Source organism: Necator americanus, chromosome X (assembly GCF_031761385.1).
Source record: "Necator americanus strain Aroian chromosome X, whole genome shotgun sequence".
NCBI classification, from domain to species: domain Eukaryota; kingdom Metazoa; phylum Nematoda; class Chromadorea; order Rhabditida; family Ancylostomatidae; genus Necator; species Necator americanus.
The window spans coordinates 29,844,802-29,863,132 of NC_087376.1; the positions used below are offsets into that span (position 1 = coordinate 29,844,802).

General features: G+C 38.0%; 5 protein-coding genes across 7 annotated transcripts; 1 reads left to right on the forward strand and 4 right to left on the reverse strand.

Moving 5' to 3' along the window:
• Positions 1-334: 334 nt before the first annotated feature.
• On the forward strand, positions 335-8,945 carry RB195_025895 (uncharacterized protein; the record flags this gene model as incomplete). Of its 2 annotated transcripts, XM_064214229.1 has the most annotated exons (12): positions 335-415; positions 486-635; positions 702-807; positions 2,919-3,043; positions 3,325-3,469; positions 4,016-4,039; positions 5,675-5,805; positions 5,938-6,030; positions 6,116-6,188; positions 7,761-7,910; positions 7,968-8,129; positions 8,875-8,945. In XM_064214229.1, the coding sequence occupies 12 exons, from the start codon at positions 335-337 to the stop codon at positions 8,943-8,945; spliced, it is 1,311 nt and encodes a 436-aa protein (XP_064070110.1). The 2 variants fall into 2 exon arrangements, with proteins under 2 accessions (XP_064070110.1, XP_064070111.1); XM_064214230.1 differs by lacking the exon at positions 4,016-4,039.
• A 3,715-nt stretch (positions 8,946-12,660) lies between these two features.
• RB195_025896 (uncharacterized protein) lies at positions 12,661-12,912 on the reverse strand (the record flags this gene model as incomplete). Its single annotated transcript, XM_064214231.1, has 1 exon — positions 12,661-12,912. The coding sequence occupies one exon, from the start codon at positions 12,910-12,912 to the stop codon at positions 12,661-12,663; it is 252 nt and encodes an 83-aa protein (XP_064070112.1).
• Positions 12,913-12,975: 63 nt separating this feature from the next.
• Positions 12,976-13,518, reverse strand: RB195_025897 (uncharacterized protein; the record flags this gene model as incomplete). The annotated part of the gene is made up of 1 exon (XM_064214232.1): positions 12,976-13,518. One exon carries the CDS (start codon positions 13,516-13,518, stop codon positions 12,976-12,978), a length of 543 nt encoding a protein of 180 aa, XP_064070113.1.
• A 140-nt stretch (positions 13,519-13,658) lies between these two features.
• On the reverse strand, positions 13,659-14,577 carry RB195_025898 (uncharacterized protein; the record flags this gene model as incomplete). Of its 2 annotated transcripts, XM_064214234.1 has the most annotated exons (2): positions 13,659-13,824; positions 13,892-14,577. In XM_064214234.1, 2 exons carry the CDS (start codon positions 14,575-14,577, stop codon positions 13,659-13,661), a joined length of 852 nt encoding a protein of 283 aa, XP_064070114.1. The 2 variants fall into 2 exon arrangements, with proteins under 2 accessions (XP_064070114.1, XP_064070115.1); XM_064214233.1 differs by lacking the exon at positions 13,659-13,824 and having other exon boundaries at positions 13,891-14,577.
• Positions 14,578-14,847: 270 nt separating this feature from the next.
• Positions 14,848-15,438, reverse strand: RB195_025899 (uncharacterized protein; the record flags this gene model as incomplete). Its single annotated transcript, XM_064214235.1, has 1 exon — positions 14,848-15,438. The coding sequence occupies one exon, from the start codon at positions 15,436-15,438 to the stop codon at positions 14,848-14,850; it is 591 nt and encodes a 196-aa protein (XP_064070116.1).
• Positions 15,439-18,331: the final 2,893 nt, after the last annotated feature.

The following is an 18,331-nucleotide window of genomic DNA, read 5'->3' on the forward strand; positions in this document are numbered from 1 at the left end:
ACGACAAAAACAACCTATCGCAAAAGTTGCATTTCTTCGCGTAGAGGAAAAAACCGACAGCTCTGATCATCAATGTTTGGCAGTATTGTCCTCATTTCGTCGAGGTTAAATCCTAGTTCATCTTCTACATATATTCTTATTGTTTATTGACCCGTATGCTCTCCATAGCGTATGCGTCAAACAGCAGGATTACTGCGCGACAATTCTGAAAATCCTCACCAACACACCGCCTACGCACTTTGCTATGTGGTTATTGATCACGGTTTCCTTGTCCGTATCCTCGTTTTTTTTCATAGTGACGAGCTTTAAAAAAACCCTATGCGTTTCTTGCAGAATGAGGTGGTTGCTGGCTACAATCGGCCTCATACATCTGGCATGGGGCCAAAAAATTGTCAGCAAGGGAAGAACGATCACGGTATGTGGTGAACGTTCAACATTCGTTCCTTATTGCAATAATGAGGTGATGATTTCCCTCTCTCGTTCAGGTGAATGAAGGTGCACAATTAGAGCTTCCATGCTACGTTCAAGACCTAGGATCCGAGTCAATAATTTGGCGAAGAAAGGAGAACGCCTTGTTTATCGATGAGGAGAACCTGGCTGAGGATGAGCGTATGCAGGTCATCAAAGACGGATCGGTGAGTGACAGTTTTTGCAATAATGAGACTCAGAATGGTGAATGAATAGTGAAGAAGCCATTCTAGAATTCCACATTGACAATTCTGGATGTGGAACCTATGGATATGACCGATTATGTATGTGCTGTATCCGATCCGGAACAGGAAATTGTTTACAAAATTATCGTACATTGTGAGTACTTTTACCTTTGTTCTAGAAAATTTCTACATATTCTTCTGAACATGAGGTCTCGAGGTTAAACGGTTAGATGTACACAAGCGCATCCTGTGTACTGATATCCTTGTGAGACTTGGATCGCATGATTTACTTATCTAAGACAATCATCAATGTGACCGCTTATAACTCATTAATCATTACGCAATCTGCACACAGCGGCGGTCAATGCATCGTTCGTTCGGGGGGTCCAAGCGGAGGAAGATGAGGGTCCATCCTTAATCGTTTTCTTCATCGAGAGCACTAGAATTAAAGTCATTATTTACGAGAAACAAGCATAGGATTCTCATCCGTGAAGCGCAATATGCACTCATTGAAGTGATACGTTGCCCGTTTAATTACATGGCGTTGAATTTAACGTCGGCCCTCATTTAAATGTCGAAATCCACCCACCACCACTGGAACGGCACATATAACGGGAGGATAGACGAAACGTTAAGTTGAGTTTGAGGTTACGATGACTCCCAGCTGATGAGGATTCGAACTTGTTTAAGCGTAGGTGGACTAACGTTACCTAAATATCTACTGTTCTCTTTTTTCGGCGATAAAATACGCTTAAAAAATGAAACGACTAGCAAATCATCTTTCCTATTTTTCGCTCAGTCCACTATATATTTCATTTAAATTTCGTAGTTACAATGATTACAAACCCTCGACTCGAAATTCCCTTTCATAGAACCAGTTCTTAAGAAACTGTAATGAAAAAAAAACAATGTTACCTTTTTATTTGAATTTCCTGCAAAATTTTCCCACTCTTTCAGCAGAGACGTTCGTCGCTAAAACTTGCCTGTGGTTTGTCATGTGTTTATATTTAGGAACAAAAAATAAAAATACGTAGGATTTACAATTTGGTAATATGCACAAAAAAAATTGCTTTACTTAGTGAACCGATGTGAAACGTTTTAGAATTTTACAACTGCTGCGAAACTTACCCAGCTAAATTCTGGATTTTTAACTGAGACTCTCATCGAATTTCTACTGAAAGATTCAAAGACACCATCAAATACCTCATAGATGTACCTCACCGAAAAATATTTTCATCTATTCTCAAACGTTTCAACTACGATCCACGTGAAGCTATTAGATCTTGTAACCTTGCATGTGATCCTTATCTCCAGAATCCACCAGGAATATAGCTTAATATTGACAGTTGCGTGGCAGTTTATTTGGTACCGTACCTTTGCACAGTTTTTTCCCATGAACAACTCAATACTGGTATTAAACAATGATGGAAAACACGATGTATCTCTACAAACTTCTAATCTTAAGAAATTCTCGGTGAGAAACATGTCTCCTCTGGACAACGAAGACTCTTCCAGATGTCGTTTGGGAATTGCCCCAGTAAACTCGACTCATGCGCGTTTTTCATCATATGAGAAGCATTTCTTTCCCGACAAAATGAACAGCACTTCACCATATGTTTGAATGTTCGTTTCTCTACTCTGTCTGTTTTTTTTCGAGCTGTTCTAGTCAAGACCATGCTGTTCAGAATCGACGAATAGCGGGTTCGTAAGTACAAGTACAGTGCTGGAATAGGCACGTGGACTCGTCGAGGGACGGGCTGCTAACAAAAAATCATAATAGAGAGTGTTCGGAACAAATCGCTGTGTGGTACACGCAGTAAAGCTCTCCTTTCATTGGTTCAGCAGGAGAAAACTCGCAAAAATTATCGCAAAATTTACGAAAATTATGGGGAATATTAAATCATCTATTCTACAAATTATGTATGTTCCCAATATGTGGATATAAATTTGCTTCCTGCAACTAAAATAAAAAGATGTATTGAAACTTTTGCCTCCTTGTAGAGAGCTCGTCACCTCTTAGGTCCGATTACCTCATTTCATATCCACCATATCCGCCAGTAGTCAACCGAACATGGTGCCTAAGGCCCCGTCTCGCAGAGACTGTAGGAGTACTTTGTGTGTAAAAAATTGCGGAGAAATTAAGATAAAGAGACAAATGACTCTAGGAAAAGAACAATGATCACATAATGGAGAATGACAGCACAATGCGTCAATGAAAGTGCATATTTAAAAATATTTGTAAAGATGATGATGTCTTAATTTTAGCTCCACCAACTGTTGTGATATCGCCGGATGAGCCGGAGTACTTGCTCTCTGTGGGTGATGAACAGGTTATTGTCAGATGTTTAGCGAAGGGTAATCCAACACCAACAATAAAATGGACAAAAAAAGTGAGTTCCAATTCTGTGCCTCATGTTTATTGACCTTGTTCGACAAGAGTTCGTTATTCAACTGGTGTACTCTCACTTGTACTAGTGGTTCCTAATGAGTCAGCCGGCTAATCACAGCCAATCGTACCATTCGGTCTGGATGATAATCCGGATCCAGAGATTAGGCCAATCACCCTTATTAGCGTATAATTGGCGCGAACGGTTGGCGCCGTAGGGTGTCCAGTTGCTCTCACGAGGATTTCGATAATTCAACTTCGACATAAGTGGCTTCTTAATTTTAGGACGGCAAGATGCCTTCGGATATCACTGTTCGTGGACCTCAACTGGTCATTTCGAAAGTGAAAAAAGAACATTCTGGAGAATATGAATGTATTGCAAATAATGCCGCTGGAAGTGATTCGGCTATGTTGAAAATTCAAGTAAATGGTAGGTTATTGAGAATTTTTCTTTAGAAATTTTAAATACTTTGCTCTCCTCCCTCTGTCCACGTAGCATGCTTAAAACACCTTGCTGTATTTTTTGAGTGCCACCTTGCTGTGTTATTTTAGGGAGTGCTATATCCATCGATGAACTAATACCCAGCTGAAAATTTTCTCACAATTTAAGCGTGTTTTAACAGCTTAACTTGGTTTTTTTTTCTCTCTCTCAAGTAAATGGGATTTTTTTTGCACAGTACATATCGTAGTTATTCTTTGAAAATTAAGTTGTTTTCAGTTTCCGATGTGTTTATTTCATTTAGCGTTTTAAGCGTGAACGGAACGTGGTACAACGATTATTTTGCATAGCATAGGTCTAGACGCTTTGTTTAATAATGTAGAATCAATTATGTACGTTGTAAAAATTCCGGCCTACATAGTTGCTTTGCTCCATTAGAATAGAATCAATCCATTGTATCTGATCAATATCAGATGTTTGTCCCATATGTAAAGCATGATCGATTTGATGTGCTGTTGATTCGAAACTCTATTACAGAACGTGAAGATGCGGCAAAACACGGTGAGTTTTTGCATGAATACCGTACAGTGCATGTGTTGTTCTAACATTCCTCTACACGTCCTTTTTTTTCTTACTATTTTTTGTTGCACAAAAATTTCAATCACATGCCCAATGTCTTCAAAAATTATTACTTGATTACACTGTATATCTTAGTTAATGGGATTGTTATATGGTAAAGTTGACGTCTCGAACAGTAAATAACAATTAAATGGAATTATTGGTAAGTAAGGGGTACGAAGAAGTCAGCCAGCTGCTCGTGCGAATAACTGACGCGTATTTCGCGCGCGCGAATACACGTTCGTGATTGCGGTGGTCGAAACGGCGAAGTGTGCGATGTCGCTACGAGACAATGGGCCGATCCACATATGCAGCTGCATCATCCATAAATAGCTGGAATAAACCTGGTAGTGGTGACCTTCGTTCGATTAATTACCATCGCCTTCGTTTACAAATCGCTAACCGTAACGTCGTATATTTTCAAATTTACAGTACCGAATGCTATTGTACAATTAAATTGACGTAGACAAAACTATGTTTTGAAATAATGAAAAAGCTGAGATAAAAAGGAGCGACACGAAGAGGTTCCGAAAAGGATTTGATCGCACTAAAAAAGAATGCATATCTCAATCCAGAAAGTGATCTTCTTCTAGATGATACTTGAAGGCCTAACTAAGTTAATCTTACCATATTCATCCCTATATCTGAAAGTATGACTGACTTCCATATCTCCTAAAACATATGGTACTAAAAGAGTAACAATTTATACCTTACAAAGAAGAATATATACTTAGCGCTCAACCCAGATGATTCAAAAAGTGGTCCAAAATTTTGATTGTATTTTTCCTTGTAGGATTTCACCGCCTCGAAATGTAGCAAGGAGTTTGATTTCCGTGAAAACGAGGATCGGAAGTTAGAAATGCAATTTATTTTTAGAATTCTTCTTGGGATGGAGAAAGACTAGAAAATCCCTCGATTAAAATTACTAGAAAATTTATAGTGATCTTTCGGAAGGAGAAAAATGAGGGAAATTTTCGGCGGAAATTTCGGCCATGGAGTTAGCAGAAAGATTGGAGTTGGCAGGAAACGTCGCTCAAAAAGATACCCAAGAAATCCGGTTCACTACAAAATTTTGGCGTCATTGAGATCTGAACACCTTCAGAAAATTCTAGAATTCAGAAATCAAACTTTTCCCTTTACAAAATGCTTCCAAACATCTTCAAGGACAGCAATTTCTGGAACCCACAAGAAGACCTCAATCAAAATAATAGTTTTATCGGTTTCATTGCCCTAAAAAGTGTTCGTTCGTTTTATATTTTAAATTTTTTAAAACAATTTGTATTATAGAAACGTCGTAGTAACCAAGTAACGCTTTTTCCTCAGTTCTTTACCCCATATTCCCCTCAATTTGAGTTTGTTTTAACGTAGTTCCTTCAATTAAGTTCCGTTCCTGATATGTACATAGTCATCGTACGTATTTGATAATAGTAACTAGTTGGGATTGATGAACTAATACAGTCTAGGAAAGAAGCTTTGATTTCTACTACTGTTATGATTTTCTTTCGTAAAATGCACTGACGCACGACTATGTATTTAAGAGTGAATGTTCAGAATTTGCACAATTTTTTCCGGTTTCAGAAGCGCCTTGGGTAAAAACTGAATTCTCCTTCGTTCCTGTGAAAAAGAATGCTGACGTGAATATTTCGTGTTCTTACGATGGCACACCTTCTCCTCAAGCTGAATGGTTCTTTAACGGGTATAAAATTAATGTAAGTTTTGTTTGGATTCATTAACTTTTGGAGAATTTCAAATTTAGTGAAAGGATTTAATCAATCAATTAATTATTGAAATAATCTCATAGAGAGAACAATAAATAATAAATAAAAATAATTTATTTATAGTTCTCTGAAGAAAGATTCCGTAACACAGCACAATACGCTCAACGCCGTGCCAACCACACAAATGCTATTCTCGCAGTAGTAGGAATAAATGAAGTATGTTTTTTTCTATCTGTAATCACCCATAAAATCAAGGGAGTTTTTCCATTGAAATCGATTTGTTAACAATGCAAAAATTCAGGATTCCTTTGGTGACTACATGTGTCGAATATCAAACAATTTGGGTACCGCATTCGCTGTGATTCACGTCAGCGGTGAGTTCTTGTTGGTTTTGTGCTCGCATCGAACCTCCTCACCTCAAACGAGCCTGAACTGTATAAATAATGTATGGAGGGTTGGACAAACTACCTATTATGGCAATACAAAAGAATTTTTCATGCACTAAACGTTCACACATGCGGCGCTAAATGTCAACACCTTTGAATAGAGATGTGAATAAGTTGCATGAGGTTTGTCGGATCTCTCCGATCAGACAAACCTCATGAGGGATTGAGGACAGTGAATTTTCAGTGAATTTTACCTATTGAATGTATTATTTGACACAATGCTTCCATCTACGATTCGTAAACAAAGGTGTGCGTTTTCACACCTCAGCGCACATCTGTTCGTGCTAGAGGGTTACTGAAAACAACAAAATATATATACAGCTGGAGCTGTTCATGGATTCGAATTTAGGTGAGGGAATTGCCCGCAGGGATAGTCAACACAATGAAATATGAAGAAGAAAAATTCCCAGAATCTTAACATATCTTCTAGGAATGTTTTTTTTCAGCTTGAATGAGTAATCGCAGAATTCTATTCTTTGAGTCTCTTTTTGTGGTTCATTTTTTCTTTTCTCTTTTTTAACATCCAGAAAAAGAAAAAGAAGTTGCTTGCGCAATCTGAGCGCAACTGTTCTGTTCAGGTTTTTGTAGATTTGCAGAACACAATGTGAGACGAAAAAAAATTACTGGTTATTTTCGTGCTTTGAATTTTTTCGGGCGAAATTTCTCTTCGCTTTGTACTGAATAATTAGAATTGCTTATATACAAAACTGTAAATAGAATACAATAGTACACTTTAGTTTTCAGTACTTGAATACTTTTATACAGGAATTTCAAAAAAATATCGACATCCAAACTCTGCGTTGTCTAAAAGTTTCTAGGCAAGTTTCCTTAAAGAAAAAAAAAAGATCTTAGAAAAAGTCTCTTGTTGTTTATAAAGAGTAGTGATGTTTTTCGCAACGTACACCCAAATGATCCCTTCTCCGTTGTAAACTAACTTTTTTTCTATGTCTTTATGTCCAAACATTAGAAATTCCTCTATTTTTTCCAAGTGTTTTTTTTTCCAAGGTTCCCTTTTTGTGATGGATTTCTGGAAGTGAATGGGGAATCTGTTCCAATCGAATGTGGGATGTACAGATATAATACTTCCGTACAAGTAGCAGTTTACGAATTCAAAATTGGTGGACTAAATAATTACAGATTATAATGATGTAATTCTTGAAGAATCCTCAGGAATTTTTTTTTGTAATTTACTTCAAGCACACTAAATTTAACCTAAAACTCAGGAGTCAAAAACTAAAAGTTTATATTTTATATCAAAATATCATTGCTTGACTACTTTTTATAAAATGTCACTTGCACTCGTGCAATCTCACTCTACATTTATTTGACTTATGGAGGTGAAGTCCGATTTGAGTGCGTTCCAAAAGCGTGGAACACATAATACGAAACAGGAATAGTTGAGAATATATATGAATGTATAATATACTTATCTAATAAATGCGGAAACTCTCGATCTTCGTTACCTAGACCCTATTTTATTTCTTTAAAATTTATTTTCAGGTCGTCCTGGACCACCTACAGTCACTGCTGATGGTTCCGACATTTCGTGGTCCGTACGAGCGTATGAACCTGTAATTGAGTATCGAATTTATTACAGGCCTGAAAAAGCTGACGAATGGAACAAATACGAGAGTATTCGTGCCAGTAAAGGTATCGTGGGTTTTTGCAAATTTTTTTCTTGCACTTCTTAAAAAAATTTCAATATAGGTGATAACGATGGTGATGATATTTGGGAACACAGCGTATCGTTACTACCATATCTTGAAGCTGGTGTACGATATGAGGTGACGGTAAAAGCACGAAATGCGCTTGGATGGGGTTCATTTGCACGAGAAAACTTGCTAATTGAAATTCCTGCTGACAGACAAGGTAAGTGAATTACTTACACATGTATAAAAGCAGTAAATCAATACAATTAATTAATGGTGCAAAGATGTGGAAAGAAATTGGGCTACGTGTCGCCTAATTACCTGAAATTTCTAGTAATTTCAGCTTCTCGAAGCATTCTACGGGAAACGTACAGGTGGTATGAAACATATTTCATCTAAGTAGGGAAATCACCGAATTCTGATGACCACATAAAGTTATAGGCACAAATTTTGAAGATAACTTCGCGTTTTTCAGATGCTAGCAAAGAAATTCCACCATTTAGAGCGTATTTAAATAGATTTTCTGGGATAACAAAAATCACCTAATCAAAATATTTAATGTTACTCAATGGACCCAACCCTGTTCACATTTCTTTGCAGGATCTACTATAATAACAAGTAAAACGCTACGTATTCCTTTCCCCTTGCAGGATCTTCCCTTTGAAACCTATGTTTATCTCAAAACCCCTAACTACATATTTTTTAGAAAATAAACGGCTAGGTTAAATTAAAATTAAAAACGCGCAAAAAAGGATAGAAAAGGTTTACACTAAATGACAAAAAATTACAATAGAATAAAATAAAATCAAATTTAAACAAAATTACATTAAAGTCACCGTATTAAAGTGCTTCGCATCACGATTTCAGTGAAATCAGGAATTCTGGACTCATCCTCGGCTTTTGTTCAATTTAAAACTCTGAATAATACCTTATATTACAACGAGTATGGTAATATTAATTTTCAGAGAAGACGTCATCTGCCCGGATCTGTTCATCACTTCTAGTTCTATTGATGACATTGGTACTAAGGCAGTAACATCTTCACATTACTTACTAGTAATGTAATGGTGCTCTGTGGCTGGTTCAACTGTAGCAAGAGGCGATTATGAGGCATAACCGTATATATGATTAAAATTATGCCCAAATAACGTACACATAATGAGTCCTCTTCCATGAATTCAGAGGATTCACTTCACTATACGTGCTGAACACGTAATCCATTTAACGAGACATATTTTTTCTTACCAAATTTATTGCCTTCTACAAGCTGCCATGTGAAGAGTACCTCCGTATTTGATCAGGAATTAGAGTCAAATTACAAAATTAGTTAATTCATAGCGCTCGTGAAATTTTTTTTAAGGTACTTTGCAGTAAATTAGACTTATGTATGTGTACGAACTTATAGTCGACATTGTGTCGCCGATTCTGTGCTTTTAATAATATTCTCGAATATTTTTTTCTTGTCGTCACCCGTTTTCACACAGTCACTTTTACCCGTACGCTTTCACTTTAGTTTACATAGTTGGCTATTCTCTTCGCTTGAGTTTAAAAAAAAAACGAATTATTTTCAAATTATTCTGTGCTTCTTAGCGCTTTCCCATTGCTTTGTTCCGTAGAATTTCACGAATATTGTCGAAATTATTACTTCCCAGCGTCATATACGCATACCGGGTGTTACGTTTTTTTTTTCAATTGCTACTTACTTTAATTCACATTAGGTTCTGTTAAATGCATGGAAAGTTGAAAAAAACATCTGCGACTAGTTTTTGTTTGTAACACTAACTAGTGATGAGTAATTGTAAAATTCTTATGTGCATGATTGTTCATCTTTTTTTTTTTGTTCATGAAAATCCATACATTTACTAGATCCATTCTTTCATTCGGTGTGTTTTGTATCTTGCCCTTGTGATCTGTCGTTTTTTTTCTTGTGTGTTTATTTTCTCAATTATTCACATATAAATTTAATATTTTTAACACTTGGTGGCTTGCGTATGCACAACATGCAATCATATTTGACTCTAACTAGTGTCATTTTTTTTCTGGATCGCATGCCTCCTTGTTGTGAGAGATTCCTTTTATTTCATGTTTATGTTCATTGAATACTCGATATTGCAATAAAATTGTTCGATTCTCGTGCTGCTGTTTAAAATAATCCTCCTTTAATTACACCTTGAAATATGAAGGGACCAACTTCTCAAAACGACCTTTAAAACCTCTCAATAAATAAAATACGAGAAATATAAAACTTTGTCAAGTATTGATTTTTTGTATTATTTCTGCACATCTTCCAATATTATTTAAAAAGTTTGAAAAATTCGAATACAAGTAACGGTGCCATAGTGTGCAGACTGAAGAGAAGCTGTTCTGAGTATTTTCACAGTGAACCGAAACTGCAAGAGACATAGACCAGATGAAGAATATACTGTAAAGAAATATTTGACTAAGAATTTTCTTCTTATTTTCCTATTTCTTCAAGTTATTCTCGTAGCTTCTGCAAAAGAAGTTAAACTAAAACCGTATAGTCGGAAAAAAGGAATGAATGAAAGAAGGAAAAGAAAAGCGAACAACTGAAATTAACGTTTTTTGAGGAAAGAAAAAGAAATTTTTCAAAAACTTGGTCTCTATTTTTTTCAGGAAGCAGTAGATGTTTCATTTAATTGTGTTTTATGAAACGTGAAGCGGATATCGCTTACACCTCCATTGTAGCTGTTGTCTTTTTTTTTGGAATATGGTAATTTAAGGTATCCTTAGGGTTATGAATCTCGAAAAGAATTTTGTGTTTACAAACAATGGGATAACAAAGCGCGTATGGGATTCGTGTTTCCCCTAAACGTCGACCACTCCCTCAAAACTCCCCACAATACTTTTCTCTTCCTCTTCCGCTCGCCTACCTATTTAGCAGGAGGAACATGTGAAGTTAAAAAAAAAGCATGATCAAGGTTATTCCCTTGTTCTATACTTTTTCATTCGCGCAGAAGACCTTTCAAGTGGACCAGGGCAAACTCTAATAAAAACTGGTTGTAATGGGTCGTTGGTGTGGTATTGTGTAAAAAAAATCTGCCCTAAAAAAGTAAATACAACTTCAAAAAATATTGAAAAGCATTCAATAAAACGCTGCAGAGGTGACCTTCAAAATGGCAAATGGCAACTGAACGAATCTTTTTTCGGACGAAAATCCTTACATGTTTCTCCAGACATCGAAGTCTTACGAATGGAATTTGTAGTGATGCATATCCATAAAATAATGGGAATAAATAACTGTCACATACTAGGATACTATAGGATATTTTCGTGGAATAACCAGAATCTCCACTCAAAAATACGCGATTGTCTGAGCTGTCGACCATACACACATAAAGCACCTCCAATACTTAAGCGTTCACATTTTTTCTCTTTAAATTTGAATTTTGGGCCTCTTGAAGAAAATTCAACAAATTTGCACTTTTTTCTTTAATTATGCGAGTAGTTCTATATTATTATCTGCACACGTTACATTTCAAAAAAAAAAGAATTAAAAATCAAGTATTTTTGAACTTTCTTATGGAAATGTTCTGTCAGTGAAGCAACTTTACGTGCATTTACTTACTTACACTTTACAAATCGCTTTTCCAACAAATTTTAAGGATAATGTCGAATTTGTCAAACATTTCGATAGGAAACACTATTTACGATAAAATATGATCAAGAGGGTAGCCCATTTTTGTATCTGAAGCTCGGTATTCTGGAATTTCTGATCTGGAGCACATTATACCACGATTGGAAACGTCATCGTTAATGGTGATGCACAGAATTTTTGCGGATCCTTCTCAGTGTATTTCGTGATGCCATTCCGGTACCTATCGCAGGTATTCTAAGCAAAAATCCTGTGCCAGTTCGCGGAAGTTCCAATTATTTGGAAAGATTTGTTGCCTCATTTAAATGCCTCATTTTCTCGGACAAATGTTCTTCAATACACAGGATATTGTCCGAAAACCACTGTACATGTGAGCATGGGTCCGTTGTCATCGTGGAAGTGCAATCAATTTATCATTTTTGATCCAAATGGTTTGCAAAAAAATGAGAAATCTGACATACTGCGAGCGTACGCTCTTCAATCTTCAGAAAAATATGCTGTCGAAGTATACGAAAGAACATGAGAGAAATCTTATACGTTCATCATTTCTGTCTTCGTTCCAAGACCAAAAAAAGTTGTAAATGCTAGCCTGACACTCCATTGTACAATCCTCGAAGTGCAATCACTTTATCACTTGAGATCTGAATAAATTTCTAAAAAACAACTTAAAAAAGTGTTTTATTATGAGCGTACGTTTTTCACTCACCGAAAATGTATGCCAATAAAATTTACTGAATAATATCATTGAATAAAATTCACATAAGATTAGAATTTAGAATGTTTTACAAAACTGCACTGGAATTAAAAAATTCAAAAAATTGTAAAACTGTAAAATTATTATGTCTGAAAGGATAAGAAAAGTTTCGAAATAATTCAGCTAAATTTATGGAAAAGATAAAAAATTGTCTGTACAAGTGAGGCTCCTCCCTTCTTTTACATGTTTTCAATGCTTTACTTAATAAAAAAGAAAATAATATTTGTATTAGACGACATTATCCGTAGCAAATACTATTATGATTTGTTCAAAGTCATAATTTGTGTAACCACAATAAACGAGGAATAATTACCTCATTCTCCTGAAACGATATCTAGAACAACTCCTACATATAAGCAAAATAGTAATTCACCTTCACCTTGATCACCTTGACTCCCGTCGATCTTCGAACTGGTCGAGCGGGCGCCAGTAATCCTTCCATTTGTCCCGATCGAGTGCCAGAGTAGCCCAGTGGTTCCTCCTTTCGCATGGGACACGAAGAGCATCATATTTTTCTTTGAAGGACTTCGTGAAGAAATCTGACCATCGGGTCGGCGGTCTTCCTGTGGTGCGCCTAATATCACGGGGGGCCCAGTCGCTCACGGCTCTGGTCCAACGGTCGTCATTAAAGCGCATCACGTGTCCGGCCCACCTTATTTTACTTTCCTTAGCAAACGCGGCGGCGTCTCTAATCTTCGATCATTGACGTAGGAGAGAACTTCGAATCCCGTCCCTCGCTTGCGTGAAACGGGATACTCCTAGCATCACTCTCTCAATTCCGCGTTCAATGACGCTCACCGCGTTTTCTTCCTGCTTGCGAAATGCCCAGGCTTCCGAAGCATAGGTCAAAGCAGGAAACCGGGTGTTCCTGGTCTTCTTCACTACATCTTCGATGCTCTTGTGCGCTCCCCAAGCCGCTCGTCTCCTCCTGCCCAGCTCGGGGGTCAGGTCGTTCATCATGTTCAGTTCCCGACCCAGATAAACGTAGCTGGTGCATTCGGATATGTTCGTTCCGTTGAGGGTGAATAGGGCATCCGAGACCCATCCGTTCCGCATGAACATCGTCTTTTGTAGATTCAGCTGAAGACCGATGCATCCACATGTTTCGTCGAACTCGGTCAGCATTCGTTCCGCTTGGCTGGTGCTAGGTGTTATCAGTACGATGTCGTCAGCAAAGCGCAAATGGTGTAGCTGCCGACCATCAACCTTCACTCCCATGTGGTCCCATTCCAACTTTCGCATTGCGTTCTCGAGGGTGGCTGTGAAAATTTTGGGTGAAATTATATCACCCTGTCGGACCCCCCTCTTCACGTCAATGATGATGTTCTTGTAGAATGGCGAAATTCCGGTCGCGAAGTTACTGTACAACTCTCGAAGTACCTTTATGTACTGAGTAGGGATGCCTGTTTGTCGAAGGCTTCCACGACCGTTTCCGTCTCAACTGAGCCGAAGGCCTTCTTCAAGTCGATGAAGGTGAGACAGAGCGGCATCTTGTACTCTCGTGATACCTCGATGAGTTTTGGAACAGTGTGAATCTGGTCAATCGTGCTGAATCTTTTTCGAAACCCTGCTTGCTCCCATGGCTATCCTTCATCCAAGACTTTTTCAATCCTACTAAGAATCACTCTTGTAAAGAGCTTGTAGATGACGGATAGTAGGCAGATGTGGATCTCCCTTTTTATACAACAACACGGTCTTGCTGGTCTTCCACTGTTTAGGAACCTTGCATTCCGACAGATAACGTGTGAAGAGCCTCGCCAGAGTGTTGATGAGTACTGGCGAAAAGCTCTTCAGGTGTTCTGGTCTTATTCTGTCGAGACCGAGTGCCGTACGATTTCTTATCGACATGATAGCATGTCGTATTTCGGACGGGAGAATCTCTGGAATGACTCGTCCGTCTTCCCTCAGATGGTGAGGAGGCAAGTGGACATGGCTGTCGAAGAGATCAGAGTAGAAATCGTAGATGATTTTCTCCATCCTCCTTCTCAATGCAATGGCTGTTCCCTTTGGGTACCGGAGAGCAGTCTTGTGACTGGCGAAGTCTCGACGGGCATGGCGGATGCTTTTCCCCGCCTCTGCATCTTCAGCCAGCACTTCTGCTCTTCTCCCTTTAAGGTCTTTCTTTATCGCCTCTCTGCAAAGCCTTGTGAGCTCGAACGTGAGTTCTTGGTTCCCTGCGGCTCGTGCTGCTCCACGCTGGCGTATCAGCTCAAGAGTTTCAAGAGACAGGCGCCCCTTGGTGGTTTTAAAACTCTCAGCCTTCTTCGCGCAGTCGTGAAGGTGTTCAACAAAGCCGATCATATTCCTCGTCAATGTTGTCCATTGCGGAATCTTCCCAAAAGCCGGCTAGCGTAGCGAAGAGATCCCAGTCAATGATAGTCCTGGAATTTCTCTCTCTGAACTCGGCGGCTTTCTCTGCTCTTCTAGTAAAGGAAAATCTTCCTCGGGGGAGGCGATGGTCCGATCCCGTATAGAAGTTTGGTACAACAGCGACGTCCGTCAGGCAGAACCTTTTATTGACGATGATGTGGTCTATTTCATTACGGTACCCTCCGCCGTGTGACTCCCACGTCAGCGTAGAGAGGAGAGCTTTTGGAATTGCGAGTTCCCATGGATGGTCTTAGTCGTCATGATGAACTCGGAGAGCCTCTCCCCCTGGTCATTCCATTGTAGACCATGGGTCCCGATGCGAAGTTCCTCCGGCATTCTTCTTGGGCCAACTTTGGCGTTGAAATCGCCAACTATGACCTTGTAGAAGGCGTGATCTTCTCGGTAGAACTTCTCCAGGTCCATGAAGAAATCTTCGACTTCTTCTTCTTCGTAGCTTGATGTTGGAGCGTAAGCGACAAAGAAAGTGAAAGCAGGTGTTGGACCACATCTTCTCATCCACAGATGTCCGATTCGGGTCGTAAGTTGTTCGAAAGAGTCGATATTCTTTGCCATACTCGTGTTGACGAGGACGCCAACTCCACCAACAGCTCTACTGTTGCATGTTCCTAACAACAGTTCTTCTCCAGTTTCACATACGGCATTGAGAGGGTGACGTCGCCTCGTCTCGGTCAGTCCGATGACGTCGTACTTGATCTTCTTGGCTTGCATCATCAGATCTTCGATGGCCGCTTTCGATGCAAGCGTACGTGCGTTATAAGTACAGATCGCCATAATAGTCCTTTTCCGTTTTGGTAGCCTACATGACTCCTGCAACCCCGTCCTACCTGGCGCTACCGTACCAGGCTTTCCTCCGGAATCAGGAGACTCTTTTCTATTACTGTATTTTGCGTAAAAATTTTAAAAACCATGGGCAGGTTGCAAGCCTCTAGTCCCATGAGTTTCTGGGAGAAATTCCGTTCTCCCGGAGTAGACATGTGGAGCTTATTTGATGGAGGCGACTCCAAACCGCCTCCCTTGCACCTCCCAGTCACTTGATTGCAGGCTTTTAGCCGGACCGACGTGCGGGATACAAGGATGTCATGAGTCAGTCCTCGCTCAGCAGAAACAGGGAGTCCATCCCCTGAATCCACCTGCGTCTCTGGGCAAGCACAAGGTCGCTTTTGGTACGCGATTAGCCCCCTATCCGCCACTCGGGGACGCGCCACGTAGCCTCGCGACTAACCGGCTGTGATCCCTCTAGTGAGGGAGATCCGTGGAAAATAGTAATTATAACATAATAATGATATAACAAATAAATTTCATAAAATATGGGGAAATAGCTTCTATTATTGTTGAGTCGAAGATATTTTAAATCATTTGTTGAGCACAAAGATCCAGTCAGATCTAGAAGGAAGGACGTGAGCAGAAACTAGTAGTTCCAGGTAAGGATGATCGTAAAACTGTTTAAAATATTAAAAATGAGCTGCTTTGAAACTTTTGTTTTATTATTATTATTATTATTATTCGGATCAATTCTATGAAATCTTTTGGTTTTATTGTTGTCGGGCTGCCTTAACATCAGGCAACTTCAAATTTTCCTTCTCTTTCTTTCTAGAAAAATTCGATTATTATAGCAATGCTGATTTATACATAAATTTCATTGCTTTTTTTCTTAGTATGAAATAAAAATAAACTAAATTGGTAAATTTCCTTTACTAACCGCTCAGCACTGAAAGAATATCTCCTCAGAAATCGGAGCAGTAATCAAAAACCTCATCAACACTTATTCGTACATAAGAATACACTCGTCACGCACACACTTTACAACGATACGGTAAACGCATAAAAAGGTACTTCACTAATTTAGTAATGTACCTAAGTAAACATTCCAAAGAATCCGAATACATTGCTGCAAGAGAAAAGAAAAAAAAGAAAAGAAAAAAATGGAAAACCGGCATTACTACGAAATGCTATCATTGAATTTAGCGAAAAAAAAAGAATTCGCCATTGTAAAAATCATCAATTCATGGCAACCAGCCTCCAAACCAATGAAAGATTGAATGCACTTTGGTTCTGTAACTGAACTTTTAATAAAAATCAGTTATTCGTTTGATAAATTGTAGAATATTGTTTGAGAAAATGAAAGCACAGTTTGTGCACAAAAGCTAGAATCATTCATAGGATTTTTTAACATGATTTTTCTCCGTCTAAGATATAAACGAAAACTTTTTTTAGTAAACAGAAAAATCTCCTACTATTCTTACTACAAAAGAAGCCACTACTTCTTTTCTACAGGTGAAACAATTCTGGTTACTGGAATTTAAAAAAAAAAAACGCAAAAACTAGGTTATTCTGATTGAAAAGGCGAGCAAAAGAGTCTTCAAGGAAAAAAAAAAGCTACTGATCGAAACACGAAAATTCCCCGTAGAAATTTATATATCTCACCAAAAATTGGTGATAACCACATGCAAAGCGCCACTTCAAAAAGCATCGTTTAAAAATCATTTTAAGAAAAATTTTCTAGCGTGTAAACAAGAAAAACAACTGTTATTTGTAAGTGTTCTTCTGTTTTAATAGCTTTAATACTAATTATAGGCCTCAAGCTGCAGAAGTTTCACTGAAATTGACATTTTGGGAGTACTTCTATGGATTTCTTTGTAATGTACCTATGTTGCTCCAAAACTTCCAGAGAAACAAAGAGAATTTAGTTAATTTTGATCAAAGCATGATAAAATTGTGATGAAGTGATTATTTCTTACAAGAGACTTGGATTTAATTGGTATATATGCGAAAATCTTATTCCAACCATCTGAGAAGTGTGAATTGATCGAACTAAGGTCGACAAGGAATGAACACTACAAGAATACAGGATCGCTGAATACAGGATCCTCCTGACATTTTCTCCTTCAAACTTGAAATAACACTGTATTCATGTTAACTGTTGACATATCTTCGCCGTATAGGACCGTACATATGCCTGATTCCAATTCCAGGACCCTTTAATTTATTCACTTTATTAACCTTACCATATTTAACTTGTAACTTATATGTAACAGAGGTTTCGTCAATAGTACCCGCCTGAATTCTAGGTATTTAGAAAAATGTTAAAACATATTTAGCATAAACAATATGTTGATAATGAAAGGCTACCAAAATACCTCAATATTTTTTAGTTAAGTTTTGCTTAGATTAGTGAATGATTATATTAAATATTATATTATATTATGTATTATCCTCTATTAGAAAGAATTTCCCCTCTCCTATATTGAGCTCTCATTAACTTTTGAGAAATCAAATTTTATTAAAACTTTATTAAATTAAAAGTCTCCAACTTCTATTCATGATTTTTGAAGGGTATGTGATATCTACATGATTGAGTAAATGATAATGATATCAGTCATCTACAGGAATTTCTTGAAAACGAATAAAGACGAACAAAAGTGAAGAGAAAACTTTTAACTCCTCAAAAGTAGAGCGATTCAGGATAATTTGCGCCAACTCTTTCATCTCACTCTTGAGGAACACACCAAAAAATAAGCGTAGAGATTGTTCCCATTTAAATCAAGGTAATGGAGAATTCCAAATTTCGTAAAATCAGCGGTTTTAGTTCGGTCAAATAGGAACAGGCTTTTTTTTCCTTGGTGTTTCCTATGAGGCAGTATAATTTTACCCATCCATGTTACTT